Source organism: Prinia subflava, chromosome Z, assembly GCF_021018805.1.
Source record: "Prinia subflava isolate CZ2003 ecotype Zambia chromosome Z, Cam_Psub_1.2, whole genome shotgun sequence".
Classification (NCBI taxonomy): domain Eukaryota; kingdom Metazoa; phylum Chordata; class Aves; order Passeriformes; family Cisticolidae; genus Prinia; species Prinia subflava.
In genome coordinates, this window is record NC_086283.1 from 3,232,434 (window position 1) to 3,249,946 (window position 17,513).

The window sequence follows — 17,513 nt, forward strand, 5'->3', positions numbered from 1 at the left end:
CAATTTTTCTACAGAAAGTAAGGTTTGTTTTGCTCACACACACAAAATATCCTGAGTTATCCTTGTCTAATTATATTTCCATTACTATTTCTAGAAGTTACTAAGACAAACACACACACAAAAAAAACCCCAAACAAATAAAAAAAAAAGACCCTCAATTTTATTTGTAGACCACTTTGGGGCCAGGAGGTGGAGAAGAAGATAAGGCGACAACACCACCAGCTTTGCTCTCTATCTACCTTATCTCAGTTCGCAGCCTGGACATAACACAGAATGGTGGACCCCTGAGACAAACAAGCAGACACCTAAATTATTCATAATAATCACATGTTTCTCCCAGGTGATTAGCTTATTTGATGAAAGCAAACTCTCCCACAAATACAAAGCAAATATTTGTGGTGCGTACTCAGAACACTGCAAAAGAGTTAATATGCACTGTCGTCACATGCAAAAATAATATTTGATATATACTGTTCCCCTCCCTGAAGTGGACAGTGCCCTTCTGTCCTGATGAAGAAGGGAGTTGGTCATTTTGCAATAACCACCAAAAAGAAAAAGTCTCTTCCCAAAGCAGATACTGAAGAAAGTGGATAAAGAATTATGTTTAAGACAACATCATTAGGATGTTCTTTAAAACTCAGGTTTGAATTTATAACTAATACTGAACTACAAGCCACGTTGATGTTGTTCTCCTGTTCATCTTTTTACTTGCAAACAGCAAACACCAAAACTACTGAAAAGGCTCCTTCACCTACCTGCCCACAAGTCATGCAGCCAGAGCCACTGCCAAGGCATGAGCACAGCTTTCCTAGAGGACGTTTCCTTGTCAAATAAAAATATGTGAGTCATTAAAAGCTAGGTTTGTGTCACCTTTGAGTACCTACGAAGATGAGAGCCAGGTAAAAGCTGTGCCCTGTAGCTCCTTATTACACAGCATTAGATAGATTTCAGGGCCCTTTATGCTCTGCTTATAATAATCAAACCAGAGTACTGGGGTTGATCATTCAGAAGCACTCTCTCCAGAAATTCCTACAAGTGAGCAAACTGTTGTTTAGGCTTTCTTCTACTTTGTCATAATTTGCCAATCTGCAACAGTGGAAAAACCGTGATGCTAAATTCTTACGTAGTGTCAATTTTCAGACTGTTGACACTGGTCTACGATTACAGATGCCCCTTGTTTAACTGCAAAATGGTAAAATTACTGCAAATTGAGTCCTCTTACGGGCAATGAAGAAACAGCTATTATGGGGGTGAAAATAATTTATTAATTATAAACACAGAGACCAAAAGGTAAATCCTTTGCAGCCCACTGCCCACAAATCAGAAGGATTAGCCTGAGATTAGCAGACATCTGAAATCCATTACCAGTGTATTAAAATGTAAAAGTAGAAGCATAAGAAGAAAGTTTCTATTCTGAACTACTTATTCAGAAGCAGAAAATACAGAGGGGGGACACAAAGTTTACAAATTAACATGGACAAACACACCATAGCAGATGTTTACTTTTGCTTTTCTTTGGTTTTTTCTCTTCTCTAAATACACGAAATGTGTCCCAACATCCCCTTTTTCAAAACAAGGCAGGTTAAGTTTAATGAGAAAAATGCTGTGTTCCCAAGCAGACTTGCACAGCCCTTGCAGCATACAACTGGCCTGGCATTAAAAGCTGACTTTCCCCATGTGTTTGCTGAATGACTGCACCAACAGGCTGTGCCACAAGATCTGTCTCGGCTCTCACACAGCTCTGCAGCCAGTCCTGAACCACACACAATGGGAAATAAGACACCATATGCCCTTGTCCCATCTGCTCAGACCAGGCTTGTCCTAACTCTAAAGGGCATGCATTGCACATGGGCTCTGTCCCAAAGAACAGGCTATGGGGAGTTTACCAAGTGCCAAAAATAATAACAAAACATGCACAACAAATGATGTACACGTGTGTGCACCAGCTTGCAACTGTCCACAGAGTGCTGCCACTGTGTGAATCATCACACCATCCACCCAAAACCCATGAGCTGTCCCCTAGGCCACCCATTATCTCACTGCACACGCATTACGCCACTCTTACCCCACGGCCACTGGTGTACAGGCATTACTCTTAACTCACAAGATGCTGTCTGTCTCAGCCCCACACTTCTGAGGACTGACCTGCTCATCTCTCTCACCAGCTGTGAGCGGAACAGCAGATCTGTTCTGGGGTTCCTCCCCAGCTCCTCCTGCACTGCAGATAAGGCACCAGAGTCAGCCCCAGCACAGGGACCACCGCAGAACCACCCACCCCCACTGCACGCCAAAGGACAGGGGCAGGAAAAGGCAGGTCTGAAAGACTGAGGAAGAGCAAAAAGAGGCCACAATGTCCGGACCAGTGCCACACCAGCATGGGTGGGGTTCCCTGGGAGCAACGTGAGACAACCAGAACAGAGATGACATCCTGCAGGTGATGCAAGGCACCCGTCCCACACAACAGGCTGTAGCATCGAGGGAGAACTTCTGTGCACATTTTCAGCTGATGCTGCCAGAGAGCAACAGGGAAACCAACCAGAGAATGATCACAAGTAAATGTTAACATCACAATAAAACAAGTTCTTCTAATCCAGAGAACTTGTAGGGCTGCACAAGGCAGGGGACAGCACCAGGCAACAGAGTGCAAGACATCCTCTTCCTCTGGCAGTACAGAAACTACAACCCTTTCAGGCATGGCCCAGACAGAATCTAAAAAACCGTAGAGATGCCATAAGACAGTATGCAAGAGATCTGCAGAAGACAGAGCAAACAGAAAGTGAAGAAATTATTAACAGAGGAAGACAATGAAAGGGTTACATAGGCACCAAAATGTAAAGCATAGTTTATTCGTCATTTTAAAACAGGTCATCACAGGTGAGAAAGTTTCCCCCAGTAGCACATATCCACAAACACAATTTCTCCATATGCATTAATCCCTGTGCAAACAATGACCTCACAGCCCCAGCCTGCTATTTTTACCAGTATAGAAACTGGGGTTTCCATAGAAGCCTGAGTGGCTTTTCAAGGCACCATGAGCCACAAGAATGCAGAAGTGCCAATTTGCATGTGCCACACCAAGACTGCCTTTATTCCTCAAAGTCGTCACTCACAGATGAGAAAGTCCATTTTAGGTAGCATACAAGCTGACACAGATCCAAGGGTGTCTGGTCCAACCATGAACATCCTCCAGCCCAAGAGGACACACAAAAGTGAAAGAAATATACATGTTCCAGCAGAGTTTGTTTAACACAAACAGACAAGATCTTGACGATGAGTGGGACTGCAACAGCAAGTCTAAGAGTAATTAAATATGGCCACACATCACCTTTAAAGCATTTCCATCAAAGTCAAGTAGGACCTACAACAAGGACAGAAGTTTCACAGCTCTTTGCAAACAAGTGCAAGACTGTCATTTTCCATTATCTCATGATCATAGCCACAGGGTCATCTCCTCAGTTTAGTGTGAAACACTGTTCAGCTGGCCTGGGCATCTTCTCTCATTTATGAAATGTCTGAAGACAATTTAGAAATAAAGAAACAAACAAACAACTGAACCATTTGTTAGAACACAGCACTACCAGGAAAAAAAAAACCAAAGCACAATTTTTAGCCCCTGTACCATCAGGCAAGCAACAAAATTTTGTAAATGGAACTGTATTTTGGAAGACGCAATGCTCACAGGGGAAGAGCTGTCCCTAACAGCATCTAATACAAAGTTCAGCAAGGCAAAGTTCATCAGTGAATCAACTGCCACACAAAACAGAGATAAACAATTAACGCAGCAGGAGTTCAGCCTGCCACCCTAGCTGTGCCTGGCAGAAGCATAAGGAAGGAGAGGAAGAGTAACACCGATTATTTTGAAATGAACTATCTGTTTCTTCATCTACAAGAGAATCCAAATTCATTGACCTCTAGCAATTCTTTTCAGTAAGCTGCTTTTAGTCCAGTTTCACAACATCCCGTGTTCCCTACAGGTGCTTCCTTAGGGATTTTCACCCAAGTGTTACAGGTGTGTGTATCATCTCAATTCTCCTCTTTTACTTCTAAGGATTATGTAAAATAAATTAAATTTCTTTAAGCATCCAATTCTCTTTAGGCACCAGTAAAACTTAAAATTAGTAGTCCTTTGGTATCTAGACAAAAATGAAAGTGGGGAACAACAGCCATGACTAATCAATTAAAAAACAAAAGTTAGCCAATACTGAAAAAGGTTTTAGTGCTAACCACTGAAACCAAAAATTCTGTGCATACTGGAGAAATTGCTACCTTATGCAAGTGCAGTAATGGGACTAAAAAGCTTTCTGCTAGGAAACTCAAAGCTCTCTCTCCAAGCAACTTTTTCTTTTCTTTTTAACACACTCAAATTTTTTGCTTCTTTTGTAAAACAATAATTTCAAAACCACTAAAAACTTAATAAAAGCAACTTTCACTATTACAAGTTAATACCAAGCATACATTCTAGGAAAAGTCTTCATGTAGTTAGACTTACTTTTGGGGTAAGTTTAATGACAACCTAAACAATCAGTGGTACTTCATAAAAGTTTAGGTAGAAAATAATAAGATGGTTCTTTTCAGACAGCTTTAGCACTCACTGACACTCTCAGAACTATTTTCTAGCTTTTCATTTTGAAACACTTTCTCAATGGATACTCACTTTGATTTTAATAAAAGATACTTTAAAAATAAATATAGCATAAATCCTCTTTTTTTTAATATTCAGACATTTCTGCAGGCACGAAATCATTTTTTATTCATTTCAGAAAAAAAAAAAATCTGGTTGATCCTAACCTATTTTTCAATGTTTCCTCTCCTGCCTTAGCCACCACCCAAGCTAGTTATCTGGTGCACAGGCATACCATAGTCCCATGCCCCTGCTTTCCAACTGGACTGTCAAAATTTATGGCACAGGCCACAGACTTTTTGGAAGGGTGAGTCACCTCTGAAGTGTGTTAATACTTCATCCACAGCGCCAGACCTCATTTGTGCCTCTCGACTAGAGCTGAAGTTGTGGACAGGAAGAAATTGCAATGTACAGCCTCACAACATGAAGCAGGCTCATTCTCGCACTGCCATTCTGGATTCTTCTTGAAGCAAACATTGTACCTACATCTCTTAAGTATTCCCTAAACCCCTCTAGCAATTCTGCAGTCTGTTCACCTCAACTGCTTTGCTCTCTCTCAGGCAGCTCGTAAGCTACTCCCTTGCTACCTCTACCTTCAATTTCTCCTCCACATCTGGAGCACTATTTCACAGACACGGCAAAAACAACAGGATTAGGAGTAATTCCACCAAGCAATCAGGAGAGGTCAAAGTGCTGGGCATCAGCTGTCACTCCCAGGCTGCACTGACACCCTAGCAGGAGCCCACTGGGAGCCGATACCATCTACAGCCCCAAGCAGCTCCACTCCAAGGGTCAAACGCTCTCCAGTGATCAAAGGCAAAGGCCCAACAGAAATGCCTGACTGAGCCAACTGCATCACACTCAGAATTTTCCTAGCAGTTGATACCTATCTACTCAAAGCAAAATATGCCCTGCCATGGGAAAAGGCTGGAAATTGTCCTCTTCCTAGCTAGTTTCATTCCATACTTTCAGTATTTTATGGATTTCCCTTCTCATAGACCATCACTGTGCATCACATATTAAGAATGTATGCTTCACGTCTTGAGTACAGCAGTTTATTCTGATGCAAATATTCCTTAATGTGCCAGCTGCAAAACTGCATCCTCAAAGGCCTCTCTCCAGAAGTCCTCAAAACCCAAGTACCAACAATGTCATACATGTGAAATTACTTTTTTTTTAAAATCCAATGACTACTTCCTTGAAGTAGAAAGCTAAAAAATTTGATTTTAGCATCATTTGTGCATCACCTGACAGTACTGTCTCTTTATTTGTGCCAGACTTCTGCTTCATTTCACAGAATATGCTGAGTCGGAAGGGACCCAAAAGATCATCGAGTCCAACTCCTGGCCCTGCACAGGACACCTCAAGAGTCACACCCTGGGCCTGAGAGCATTGACCAAACGCTGCTTGAACTCTGTCAGGATTGGTGCTGTGACCACTTCACTGGGGAGTCTGTGCCAGTGGCCAAGAAGAAAAGGTGAAAAACTCTTTTTCTAATATCCAGCCCAAACCTCCTGACACAACTTCAGGCCATTCGGGTCCTGTCTCATTATGCTGCTTTAGCAAGCACATAAACCTCCAAAATTTGCTACTGCCAGTTGTGGCAACCAAAGTCAACAGGATGAAGGGGTGGGAGTACAAAAACCCAAAAAAAACCCCAAAACAACAACAAAACCCTCCAAACACAAACCAAAAACTTTTCTTGTCAACACCTGTCATGGACTGTTATCAAAGGCATCTCTTTACTCCTGACTTTCAAATGTAAGAAAAGGTTTTTAAGAAAACTGGATGCTTTTTAATAGGCTAGTCCAAATACACGTGACTTTAATTCTGTCAAAGTCTGTGGCACAAAACAGTACTTCAGTGTCTACTGTGCTGCATGTCTTATTTCAAAATCTCATCCAGAGAGACACAAGACAGCATGCTGTGGAAGCATCCAAGCAATCAGAATAGCAGGAACTATTAGTAGGGTGGAAATCAAGGAGTTGATAACGATCTTCTCTTCACTCAGAGCAGCTGCAAACCCATGGACCTACAAATCAGCTATTTCTCATTCACCTCTGAAATAGCTCTTCACAAAAATTGCTATTTTGACAGTGTCTCCTACCTCCATGCAAATTTCTCTATTTGTTAAAGCTAAACCTAAGGCAGAAACTATAAGACCACATCCATCTCCCTTGTGTACTTGCCACAAGAACAGCAAAGCAAGAAGACCACCCCAAAAGGAAGATCTTATGATGCACATGCACAGGAAGTCCGTTAAAAGACAGTTAATACTTTACTGCTTTTGCTGTGGTTTGTTTTTTCAAAGTAGGTTAGCAAGCTCCCAGGGAACCCACTAACCTAGAATTAAAAACTGAATGAAACAATGTTTTGGAAAGAGACTTTCTCCTTTATGCCCCAGGTGATGAACTCCATACACCTTCCTCATCTCTGGGGAAATTTCTGATTTCTCTATCTCCTTTAACTTCTGCTAATACCCCTACATTAAGATGCTTTGCTTCTAGGGGCTTCACATCAAATTACAGTAGCTTCAGCTGATTTCCCCAGGGCATGCAGTAAGACAATGAGATGAAGATGCTGCAAGCTTCAGGTTTTGCTGCTACAGGAAAAGGAAATCCCCATGATTTCACCATACAGTAATGTAAGCCAAGGGAATGAAAATTAATCTGGAAATAAACTAATAATTTCTAATCTTTCCAATGTACCTTTGCTGTTTCTTCTTCATTAAGTCTACACTATAATATGCCCTAAGTATATAGAGCACACACAGGTCTATGTATGTGTTTACCTACAGCAGCAAACCAAAACAGTTTAGAAGATGCACACAGGCCAAGATCTGTTTAGGCAAGTTTCCTGAAGCATTTCAGTATGACAATAGAAGGATGTTTCCACCATGCAAGTGAACCTCTACCAACTTTACTCCCAAAATGCAAGTTCATTTTTGAAAATGAGTAATTACTAGAAAAAAAATTAAGCACCTGAATGAGCTAAAAAACCCTCCAGTCAAATCACTTTTTCCTCTCCAAGTCTCAAGACCTAATTATTTTCAATAATATTTTTATTATTGCCATAGTAGGCCATTACTCCATCCACCTCCAGAAAAAAATAGGCAAGTAGAGATATTTTTTCTACCTAAATTACATCTCTCTGCCTACTAAGGAAATAATCAGAAACAATCTTAAGCACAGCATTAGAGACTGCTGCCTTCTGACTACCTCTCAATAAAGAAAGCATGCAGGTAATAAAGTTATGCAGTAAGAATTCTGCATCCAAAACATAATAGCTTGCAGATGAAAAAATCAGAAACTTCTGTATTTGTGCAGGGAAATGCAGCTTTCAGTAGTTTACCCTTCATTTCACAAGAGAAGGCAGAAAAAAAAATCTCCTCTGCAGGTAGGAATTGGGGCACTTAGGCAAGCACAAGTAATCAGCACCAGCTGTCAGAAGCCACAGTAAGGCTCACACCCTGTTTCCAAACCATCTTTGTAATTCCCACAGAGATGAGGCACGGGAGCCTTAATGTGATGCTGGGTTCAGATGAGAAGGCTCCCAATGGGGCAGAAGGGGAAAAGCCATGTGAAGAGGCGTTGCAGTGCAGGACAGACCCATCATAACCATCTTGTTCCCGCCCCCCAGGCTTACTTCTTCTGCCAGCTCCCAGCAAGGCTCATGTTTTATCCCACCTATTTGCTCTCAAACCTAAGCTAAGGGCAAAGACTGGAGATGAATGAGAAAAGCATTTGTGGCTAACTGCTGCCATCAGAAAACAGTGCTGTTACACATGTTTATTTTAAGTCCTGTGATCTTTCTGGCCGGCATGGCACTGAAAGCTGTAACCACATTAACACATACCAAAGGAAGGAAGTGTTTCACTGGTAGATGTCCAAGCATTTTAACCTGGATGCTCAGAGGAAACAAAATGTGTATTTAAAAAATAATCTGTGATGCTATTTCCCCAACCCTTCAAAATACAGAAGGCCTGATATTAACAGAAACAGCAGAGTGGTGGCTACAGTTTTGAAGAGCTTTATTATTTATCAGATTTCAAGACATAAGGACAGAATATTTATTGTACCACAGCAATGCATTATTTAACCTTTGCTTTAGATCTCCTTCACCTCTTTCCTTGCCTTAGTGCAAATTAACACTAAGACTACTTACATTTATAAATTCTGTAATGAAAAACTGTCCTCTGCCTGAAAGAAATTAATTACAAAATACACAATAAAACAATAAGCATTTATTTTTTTGTGTGCGAAAGCAGTGAGAAGCAAATTCATCTTAGAGACAGGATTAGAAGAAAGAGATGCAAGAAGGTATTTTGTGCTTGCATACACTGAGCACAGATTTTAGTTAATAGTTGAGAAAATATAATAATAGTTAATAGTTGAGAAAATTGTAAGCCACAAGTAATAAAAGCTATTTAACATGAAGGAGAAAGAAGTAATTTTTTAGTAGTCTGCCCAATCACACTTTGGTATTTCCTAAAGCAAAAACCAAAATGAACTTCAATACTCTTGCTTCCACTGGAGTTTAGCTTACCTCTGCTCTTGTGGATGCTCTTCCACATCCTCCTCCGAATCAGCCTGACAAACAGAGAAAATACTGTGTAAGAATCTCAGAACTGCAACATGCTACGCTGGACATACGTACCACTTTTAACTCCATCATGGATTGATTCGTATGTGACTTGTTTGCAAAACAGATTCAGAAGTCTAAAATTCCTACAACTCGTTTATGAGTCAAGTAAGGTGGTTGATGGACATCCCATTTCAGGTTTCAGCTCATCTTGCAAAAGATAAATGGTGATTTAACTTGGCTACTCTGCTGCTTCTTCCCAAATGCTGACTGAACAGACTCATTTTCCATTTATGTAAATACATCTATACAAAATATACTCACACACAGAATTTCAATCTAAGGCCATCAATTGCTCTCAGACTACAGGAAGACTATTTCCTCCACTTTCAAATTATCTGCCCCCATCAGTAAACTTCAATAGCCAGTACTTGAGGAAATAGAATGCAGAATGCCTTGAAATGCAGATCACCTGTCAATGCCAAATGCAAAGGCAAAGTACCGAATTCCAACCGCAAGGTAAAGTCCCAAACCCAGATCTTATCACTGATTAGCAGCATGTACAGAAAGCAGAGAGAGCAGAAGCTCTGAACACATCATCTTAGCTCAGTTGCTGGACTCAGGTGATTTTCAAGACATGCAGCTGAACTGTGTCAGCTTGCAGTTCACCACAAACCACTTTGAGCTGTCTACAGAAATGAACTCGTGTGTTGGTTCAATGAGCTCCCTGCAGGAAATCCATTTAAAACAAGGAGGTAGCTACTCTGAACCAGCCAAGATCTCCAGGAAAGCTTTAGGTACAACTCGAAATGAAGTGTGTTACAGCCACTCAACCCCTGCTGATGAAACCAGGGACAACTTTAGGGAGATTAACATTTTTCAGGAGGAGGTCACAGTCATCCTGCCAGGAACAGCTGCTGAGTTTTCCCAGCTTCTGCAGGTGATGGTTCTACAAGACACAAACCACAGACCTTATCAATGAAAAAGTAGGGGGAAAAAGAATCTTTTAAAATTAAAAGACTGTACTTTCCACAACCCCTCCTACGTGTTTCCCACGTAAGCATATCACGGAACAGGCCGCAAGCTACCAGCTTTGACTTTACCTCCTATTTTCACTACATACTGGAAAAAAAACTTCACCTATAAACACTAAACATCTTTCTACAGGCTTCAGATGCTTATGCAGATCAGGCAGCCCTACCTGCCTACTGAATAGGACAGGCAGTAGGATTTCTGAAGAAATTCTGAAGATTTCTAAGCTTCATGAAGGAAAAATGACAACTGTACTACAGCAGTTAATACAATTAATGTTAACATTCATACTAGTAATTAACGTTATTGTGTCTAAAATAATGACCTTTTGGATAGGATTAATACAGATCTTGCCAAAAGCTACCAGACACATCTAAACTTCCATCTTTTGTCACAAGCATCTCATATAAGAGAAGCATCACAGCCTCCACCATAACATAACCAAATCTGGAACGAGACTGACAGGGAAGTACAAGTTCATTTGAAGACCTGACAATCTTTCAGTGCACTTGCTCAGAGGCTGGAGACATCACACCAATTGTGCAGGATCTGCAGTACACCACAAAGCTCTTCAGATCTACCTACATACCGAGCCCAGCAACTGACCCCTATGAAGACCCAGCCATCTCCTCTAGAGACCTTGCTAAGCCTTGCTGTTAGACTCCATCAGGATGGCATGATACAAACCCATCATGTTTTTCAGCTTCTCCAAGCTCCTTTTGTACTTCTAGGATCTCAGTACAATACCAAGCAGAACTAGAGGACTCCTTATCCACCTTCTCCAGAAACAGCTCCTCCACCACAGCCAGATAGCAAGCTATCCTCATTTTAAATGGCTTAGTTCCTCCTTTAAATGGCTTAGCATCTGCTAGCTATCAGAAACCTGTGTCTGTGTCTTTACACTGTGCTCACCCTTAACACTAGCCACCTTACCATTTCTCCTCTTCACTTTTCACCGAGCAACAATGAAGCAAAGTTCTCAATCTACAGTGCAGCCACAGCACATCTCAATTGTGCAAGGAAAAAAAAATCAAAAATCCCCCTCAACTCTGATCAGACAGAGACCCCATGTCCAGCTTTCTCCTATCTTGAGTCCTCCGTGTGCTCCAGGCTGGATGTGCATGTAGGCTTAAACAGAGGATTTACAAAAAAAAAAAAAAAAAAAAAAAAAAAAAAAAAAAAAAAGTATTTGCAAGCTACAGGACTACAGGGGGCAGGAATGAACACCTCCTGAAAGTTAAAATGCAGTTCCCAGCAATCTACCTATGAAAGGAAAAAAATCCCCTTCCTCCAAACCTTATCCTATATATGGGGCAGGTGCTTATCTTGTGTTGGGAAGCCCTTGAAAGCACCCCTCTTGTGTCACACAAGTCTCAAGAGCCTGTGCTGACAGCTACTGCATAATCTGCCTGGCCAACCAGCCCAGAGTCCTATCAGCACCATCCAGAAGCTCAGCTGGGAGTCTGGAGAAGCCTTTTAACAGCCCAAAGAGGAACACAATTCCCACCCCAAGTCTGTCCCAGACTTTCACACAAATTGTGTGTCTTCAGACAAACCCTGCTTTGAAGTAGGTGACTCTGTACATTTAATTTATGCACAGCTGATGGGATCGTTAATGGGACACGCTGCAGTGCCACACATCTCTGATGAATATATGTAAGACCAAGGTCCTCATCAGCTTTCGAAACCAGCAGAACAATTAACCTTATTAGCCCCTGAGCTGCACTGAAGAACAGAAAATGAAGACAAGCTGGTACTACTTGGGAGAAAGAAAAAAAAAAATCTTTCAGACCTGAGCAGAGCCTTGTAAGTAAAAACTCAGGCAGGAGCTCTGTATTTGTCCAGCGTCTATAACAACCATGATACAGTAAACAGTACAGTATCTTTCTCTAAAATTCAAGCATCTGAAATACTGTCACAGTAAAGTGAAACAGGAAGTTATTGTAATCTCCTTAGTATCTGCAAGCAAACTGTAACATTCACAAGGCGTTCCTCTAAGGAAACATCTCCCTAATCTCCTGCAGGTAACACACACAAACACTGCATTGACACCAAAATAAAGTTTGATATATACTGACTTTGATGACTTACTGTCATTTTCACTTGTGATAACAAGAACTACAACTTAACCTTCATTATGTCATTTTAAGGTAGTTCGTCCCTCCAAGCTGAAGGGGCTGAAGAGAAAGCGCTCTGCAGGTACCCAACCTGCCTGCTCCTGCCTTCAGATGCTCCTAGTAACAACCTGCATGGTTTCTGACAGACAGAAACACGCAAGTATGACTCTCTGATACCTCTTTTAAGTGGTGTAGGCCATGAACAACAGTTGACATTTGTGCTTCTTTCACACACTTGGAGAAACAACTGGCCTGATACCCTTGCTGTGCTTTTCCTTGTCCTCTTTCCTCTCCTTTTCAGCAAACATAAAACATAGCTAACTGCCTTTCAGCTTCCCACTGAAGTGCTACAACCTGGCTGTCAGTATCTGGAGCTTTTTCAGCCTTTAGTGGTGAAAGGCTTGGGTGTCAAGTCTTACATAATGGAGCTTTTCTCCCAAGCATTTTACTTAAGTAAGTACTAACAAGTTGCAAACAAACATGCAAACCCACAAAATCATAAGGGGTCTATAAAAAGCACAACTGCTCTAATCAAGTCTCTCACACTTGGAAAGTGTGAGATTTTCCATGTCAAAATCCCACTGGTTTTGAAAGAAAAATCCAGCTGTCCATCCCAGGGACATTGGCTATAAAAGGAAGGTTAAGGGCAAGGAGAAGGAGAGCAAGGTCAGTGGGTGCTCCATGGTTACCCCACACATCACACCACCTTCAACAAGAAAGAAGGAACAGGCACAAGGGAATACAGCCACCACATCCGACTGGGAAAACCAGCTGGTCTCAGAGCTAAAAACGGAATCCAGGAAGAAACCCTGAAATGCTGGAGGAAGCAGCAGACCAGTGGAAGACAGTCAGCAGGCTAGATACAGCCAGCTACCCCTCAGCCCCGGCGCAGGAGCCCACACACACACCCTCACCAATTGCAGTGCTCCGGGCACCCTTCGGGCTCAGCTGCGGAGCAAGAGCAGCAGGCGAGCCATCCCCAAGCAGCTCTGCAGGCTTCAGAGCACGCCGGAATCAAAAGCCCACAAGCACTAGGGGAGGGGAAAAAAGGAAAAGCACAAATATGTGTAAGAGGGAAGCTGGGAGGGGGTACATGAGAAGCACAAACAATGAAAGGGAAGCAGGAGGAAACAGAAGGTAGAACAACCAAGCGGGGTGGAGGCGCGGGAGCCTGGGCGGCTGCGCTCCAGCATGCAAATTCATGCAGTTCACGGAGACAAAGCGATGCTGTGAAAGGCCTAGAAAGCAACTACAAATATTAAAACGCTTTGTTTCCCCTCCCTCGCAGCTTAACGCGATGTCTTTATTCGCTACATGCTCCTGGAACAAAAGCATGTGCAGGCAACTGGATGGCTGAATGGGTTACCAATCCATCCAACTTTCATCCTCAAATTCTGCAGGCAGCAAGGAATGCTCAAAACTGCTCCGTCACAGGCAGGCAGTTGATGATGCATAGAAAATAAGATAATAGTGTAAAGCCGTGACAGAAAGAGAAAAACACCCATCAGACTGCATTGGTAACCTGCCAGAAACAGGCTAAAGGGCTGGCAGACAGGGCAGCCTAATCCACTTTCTTGCTGAGAGCAGTGAGAAGGAGGTGCTTTGGCAGAGGAATATGTTCAGTTCCTTCAGTCCCTTCCCCGGATTTTTCACTTCTGCAGGTGAAATCCTCATTGGTGCCACACTCCCTCCAAAAAGATGCAGGAAAAACAAAATCAAGGGGCCCGAACAATCCTATTCCCAAAGTCTTCATCAAGATCCATCTTTAAACATGTGAATAAAGCAACTATTGCATATTCCCTAACACTCAACATTTATTACCGACTCAAAAGCCAAGAAGTTCTTCCTGTTACTACACCTGCACCATCACATCACCACTGCTGTGATACATGAACACTGGGCAAGAACCCTCATCAAGAGTTTAACCAAGAAAGTCTATTCTCACAAGAAAGAGAACATGGAAAACCTCCTTGTAGCAGCAGTAGGTCAGATCATCTTTTTTAAAGTGAAACATGATCAACAAGCAATAAACCTCTTGCAAGTTTAAGCATCTCTCTAACAAAGGGCAGTCAGATGTTAACAGATGCAGCAATTTTCCAGATCTCAGGAACTGATGCCTGCGTCTCCACTGATGCCCCTCACCAAACCAGCAGTCACTCAGGAGGGCAATGATGCTGACGTGCCTTCAGGACCTCACAAACACCACAGAGGATCGTGCTGGATGGGCAACGCTCAGCTCTTCGGGCATCCAGGGGAGAGCCATGAGCAGCCACTGCACGCCAGTGCCACCACTCCATAAAAAGAGGTGTTGAAAGGGTCCCTCACCATATCCGCAGGGACTTAGGGAAGCCTCTTTTCCTCCTCACCACAACAAATTGAAAACATGGTTTCAAATGTGGCCAAAGGGCCCCAGCCCTATAGGGGCTGGATAAAGCCCAAGACCACATGGAAACAAAAGCGCAAGCATCGGGATCGGGCCTGTAACCGAATTTTGGTCTTGAAACTTATTTGAGGAACCCAGATCCTTCTGTTCATCTTGAACAGTCACCGATGCATCAGATGCTGCTGCAGTTTTCAAGCTGAGAGGAGACAACCATGCAAGCCAGTCAATGGACCACTAGTACTCAGAGACCAGCGCATCTGACTTTTAACCTCTTAAATCAGCAAGCCTATTACGATTTACTTCTTACTCTGCCACAACTGAAGCCAGAGACTTTTTTCTTTCCTGCATACCTCATGTAGCCTCTAATCATGAAATGATGGAGGAACAGCAGCCTCAGCTTTGTCTTCACTGCTGCAAGAACTGAGCAAGACCATATGCTCAACTATGCCAATTTCATGGGTCATTCATGACTGGTTTTTCTTTAGCCAAGCTAAAGCTTATTTTTATGAGGATGCTCAAGAACAAAGCGTTTTCCAAGAGGACCTAATCTCCTCAGGAAGTAAACATCACGTCATCATCACTCAATTGCAGCTTTGCTATGAGAAACAACTCTAAACAACTACATTACACAGCTCTGCATCTAATGCATCTCAATATCTTCAATGCAAAGAATGCAGATGCCAAAGGGTGAGCTCCTCAAGCATCTCTGCACAGTGACTCTACACCTTCCCTTAGCTACTACCATATCTATAAGAGGCAAAATCTCGATAGCACAACAAATGTATCCTATAAAATTATTTTGACATACAATACTTTCATAACACCACAGTGCAAAATGCTGGGTCCAAGCAGCATCAATTGTTAACTAACTAGGAAACAGCACTTCTGCTATTTTTCCTTACCTTAATGGGTGTCAATGGCTGAGCACTAAACAGAGAATGATATATGGGCTTAAGACAAATAAATCACCCGCTTTTGCCCCTCATATAAGATGATGTCCCTAAGGACTGCTTCTTCCCATTTATGAGCCTGGTGCCTTGAAGTCTAGAAGGCCGAGCTCAACATATGGCTGAGTCTGTCAATGTGAGTTAAATGACTGCCTCAAATGCCATAAACTCCAGACCCCGCTTCCAGCGCCCCTCCTCGCTCACCAGCCCCGCCAGGCATTGTACCATATTGGTTCCTCTCGCCAACACAGAATTTATCAAATCTTGTTACTGCCCAACGCAAGCGGCTAAACAAGACAAAAAAAAAGTGCTAGAACGAGAGGAACGGCACCATAAATGATGTGTCATTTGAGGGCGGTGGGGGGGGGGGGTGGGAAATGGCTTCACCTGAGCAGGCCTAAGATATAAATATATGCATATTCACGGCAGGCACGTCTAGTACGTTCCGACCACAAATGCACTCGTTAATAAATAAATAAATAAATAGAGCGGGGGGGGGGGTGGGAAAAAACCGAAGAGAAAATAAATGAAGCCGAACAACCACGCCGCTGGAGCAGGCTGGGGGGGCCGCGGGGATGGGGCTGCGCCGTGACAGCGGCGGGCGAGGCCGCCCCCGCCCCGCCGGCTCCGCGCCGCCCCCGGGCCCCAGCACACCCGCGCACCCCGCAATGGCCCCGGCCCTCCGCGCCCCCGCCCCCCGCTCCCCCTCACCTGGGCGGGCAGCAGCAGCTCCCCCTCCTCGGCTTGCCACAGCTCCACCACGCCGGGGATGGGCTCGATGGCTGCGGGGGCAGAGAGAGAGAAAGCGCGGATGGGCAGGGGGCGGGTGGCCGGAGCCTGCAGCCGGCGGCCCGGGGCTCCCGCCCGGGGCGGCCCAGCAGAGACGAGTGGTCCGGCGGGTACGGCGGGGCCGGGAGGAAGGGAACTGGAGCAGGGGGGAGAGGTGAGCCGCGTCCCGGCTCCCTTTGTGTCCCCGGGCTGCCACCGCGGCAGCCGCCCGAGGGACGGCGGCGGGGGCGGCGGCTCCGCTCTCCAGCCCGGAGCGGGCAGTGCCGGCACCCCCGCCCCGCCCCGCCGGTGCCCTCACCTTGTCCCTGCGCCTCCCCGGGGCGAAAGCAGGGCAGGAGAACGTGGAAGACGCCGAGCAGGAGGTTCATGGCCGCGGCCGCGCGGCAGTAGCCGCCGTGCTGCGGGAAGCGCAGCCCCGCCATGCCGAGCCGCGCCGAGCTGCGGCTGGGGCGGGGCGGGTGGCGGCGGGGGCGGCTCCGCGGGCACCGGCACCGCCCCCGCCCGCAGCGCGGCTGCGCCCGCCCCGCCCCGCCCCGCCGCGCACGTGGCCGGGCAGCCGCGCGGCCGCCCCGCGCTGCCGGCGGCGCCTGAGCCGAGCGCCCCGCAGAGCGCAGGGGAGGCGCGGGAGGCGCTGTGGAAAAGGCGCATGGGCTTTGTGACCTCGGCTGTGCGGTCGGACCGCCAGCTGCCCTACGCCCGCTCGCGCTTACGCCCCTCTGGGCGCCGGGGCCCGGGGTTCCCCAGTGTTTTTTAGAAACAAAAAAGCATGAAAAGTGCGAAGGGAGGAAACCAGGGTGCCGCGCGAAGCGGGAGGGGAGAGCGCAGCGATGAAGATGGGGATGCGTGGTAAGGGGGAAGATAGTCAAAGTGCCCCCGATGTGGTGGTCCTGTTGCAGATCACACGGAATCGTTAGGGCCGGAAGGGATCCCTGGACATCGTGAGTCCAACCCCGTGCCGAGGCAGGGTCATCGGGAGCAGCTGATACAGGAACTCCAGATGGGTTTTGAAGGCCTTTGGAGAGGGAGGCTCCCCGATCTCCCTG

At 44.9% G+C, this 17,513-nt stretch overlaps 1 protein-coding gene across 4 annotated transcripts in view; it reads right to left on the reverse strand.

The window, feature by feature from the left end:
• Positions 1-16,939, reverse strand: part of TMEM131L (transmembrane 131 like) — an 80,936-nt gene extending 63,997 nt beyond the window's left edge. For 2 of the 4 annotated variants that reach the window (XM_063422935.1, XM_063422933.1), the window contains exons 1-3: positions 16,769-16,939; positions 16,393-16,463; positions 9,167-9,210 (exon numbers count right to left, since the gene is read on the reverse strand). In XM_063422935.1, coding sequence (XP_063279005.1) covers positions 9,167-9,210; positions 16,393-16,463; positions 16,769-16,892 — 239 coding nt within the window. In that variant the 5' untranslated portion in view covers positions 16,893-16,939. The remainder of the gene's footprint in view (positions 1-9,166; positions 9,211-16,392; positions 16,464-16,768) is intronic. The other 2 variants (XM_063422934.1, XM_063422932.1) reach the window with 1 other exon arrangement.
• Positions 16,940-17,513: the final 574 nt, after the last annotated feature.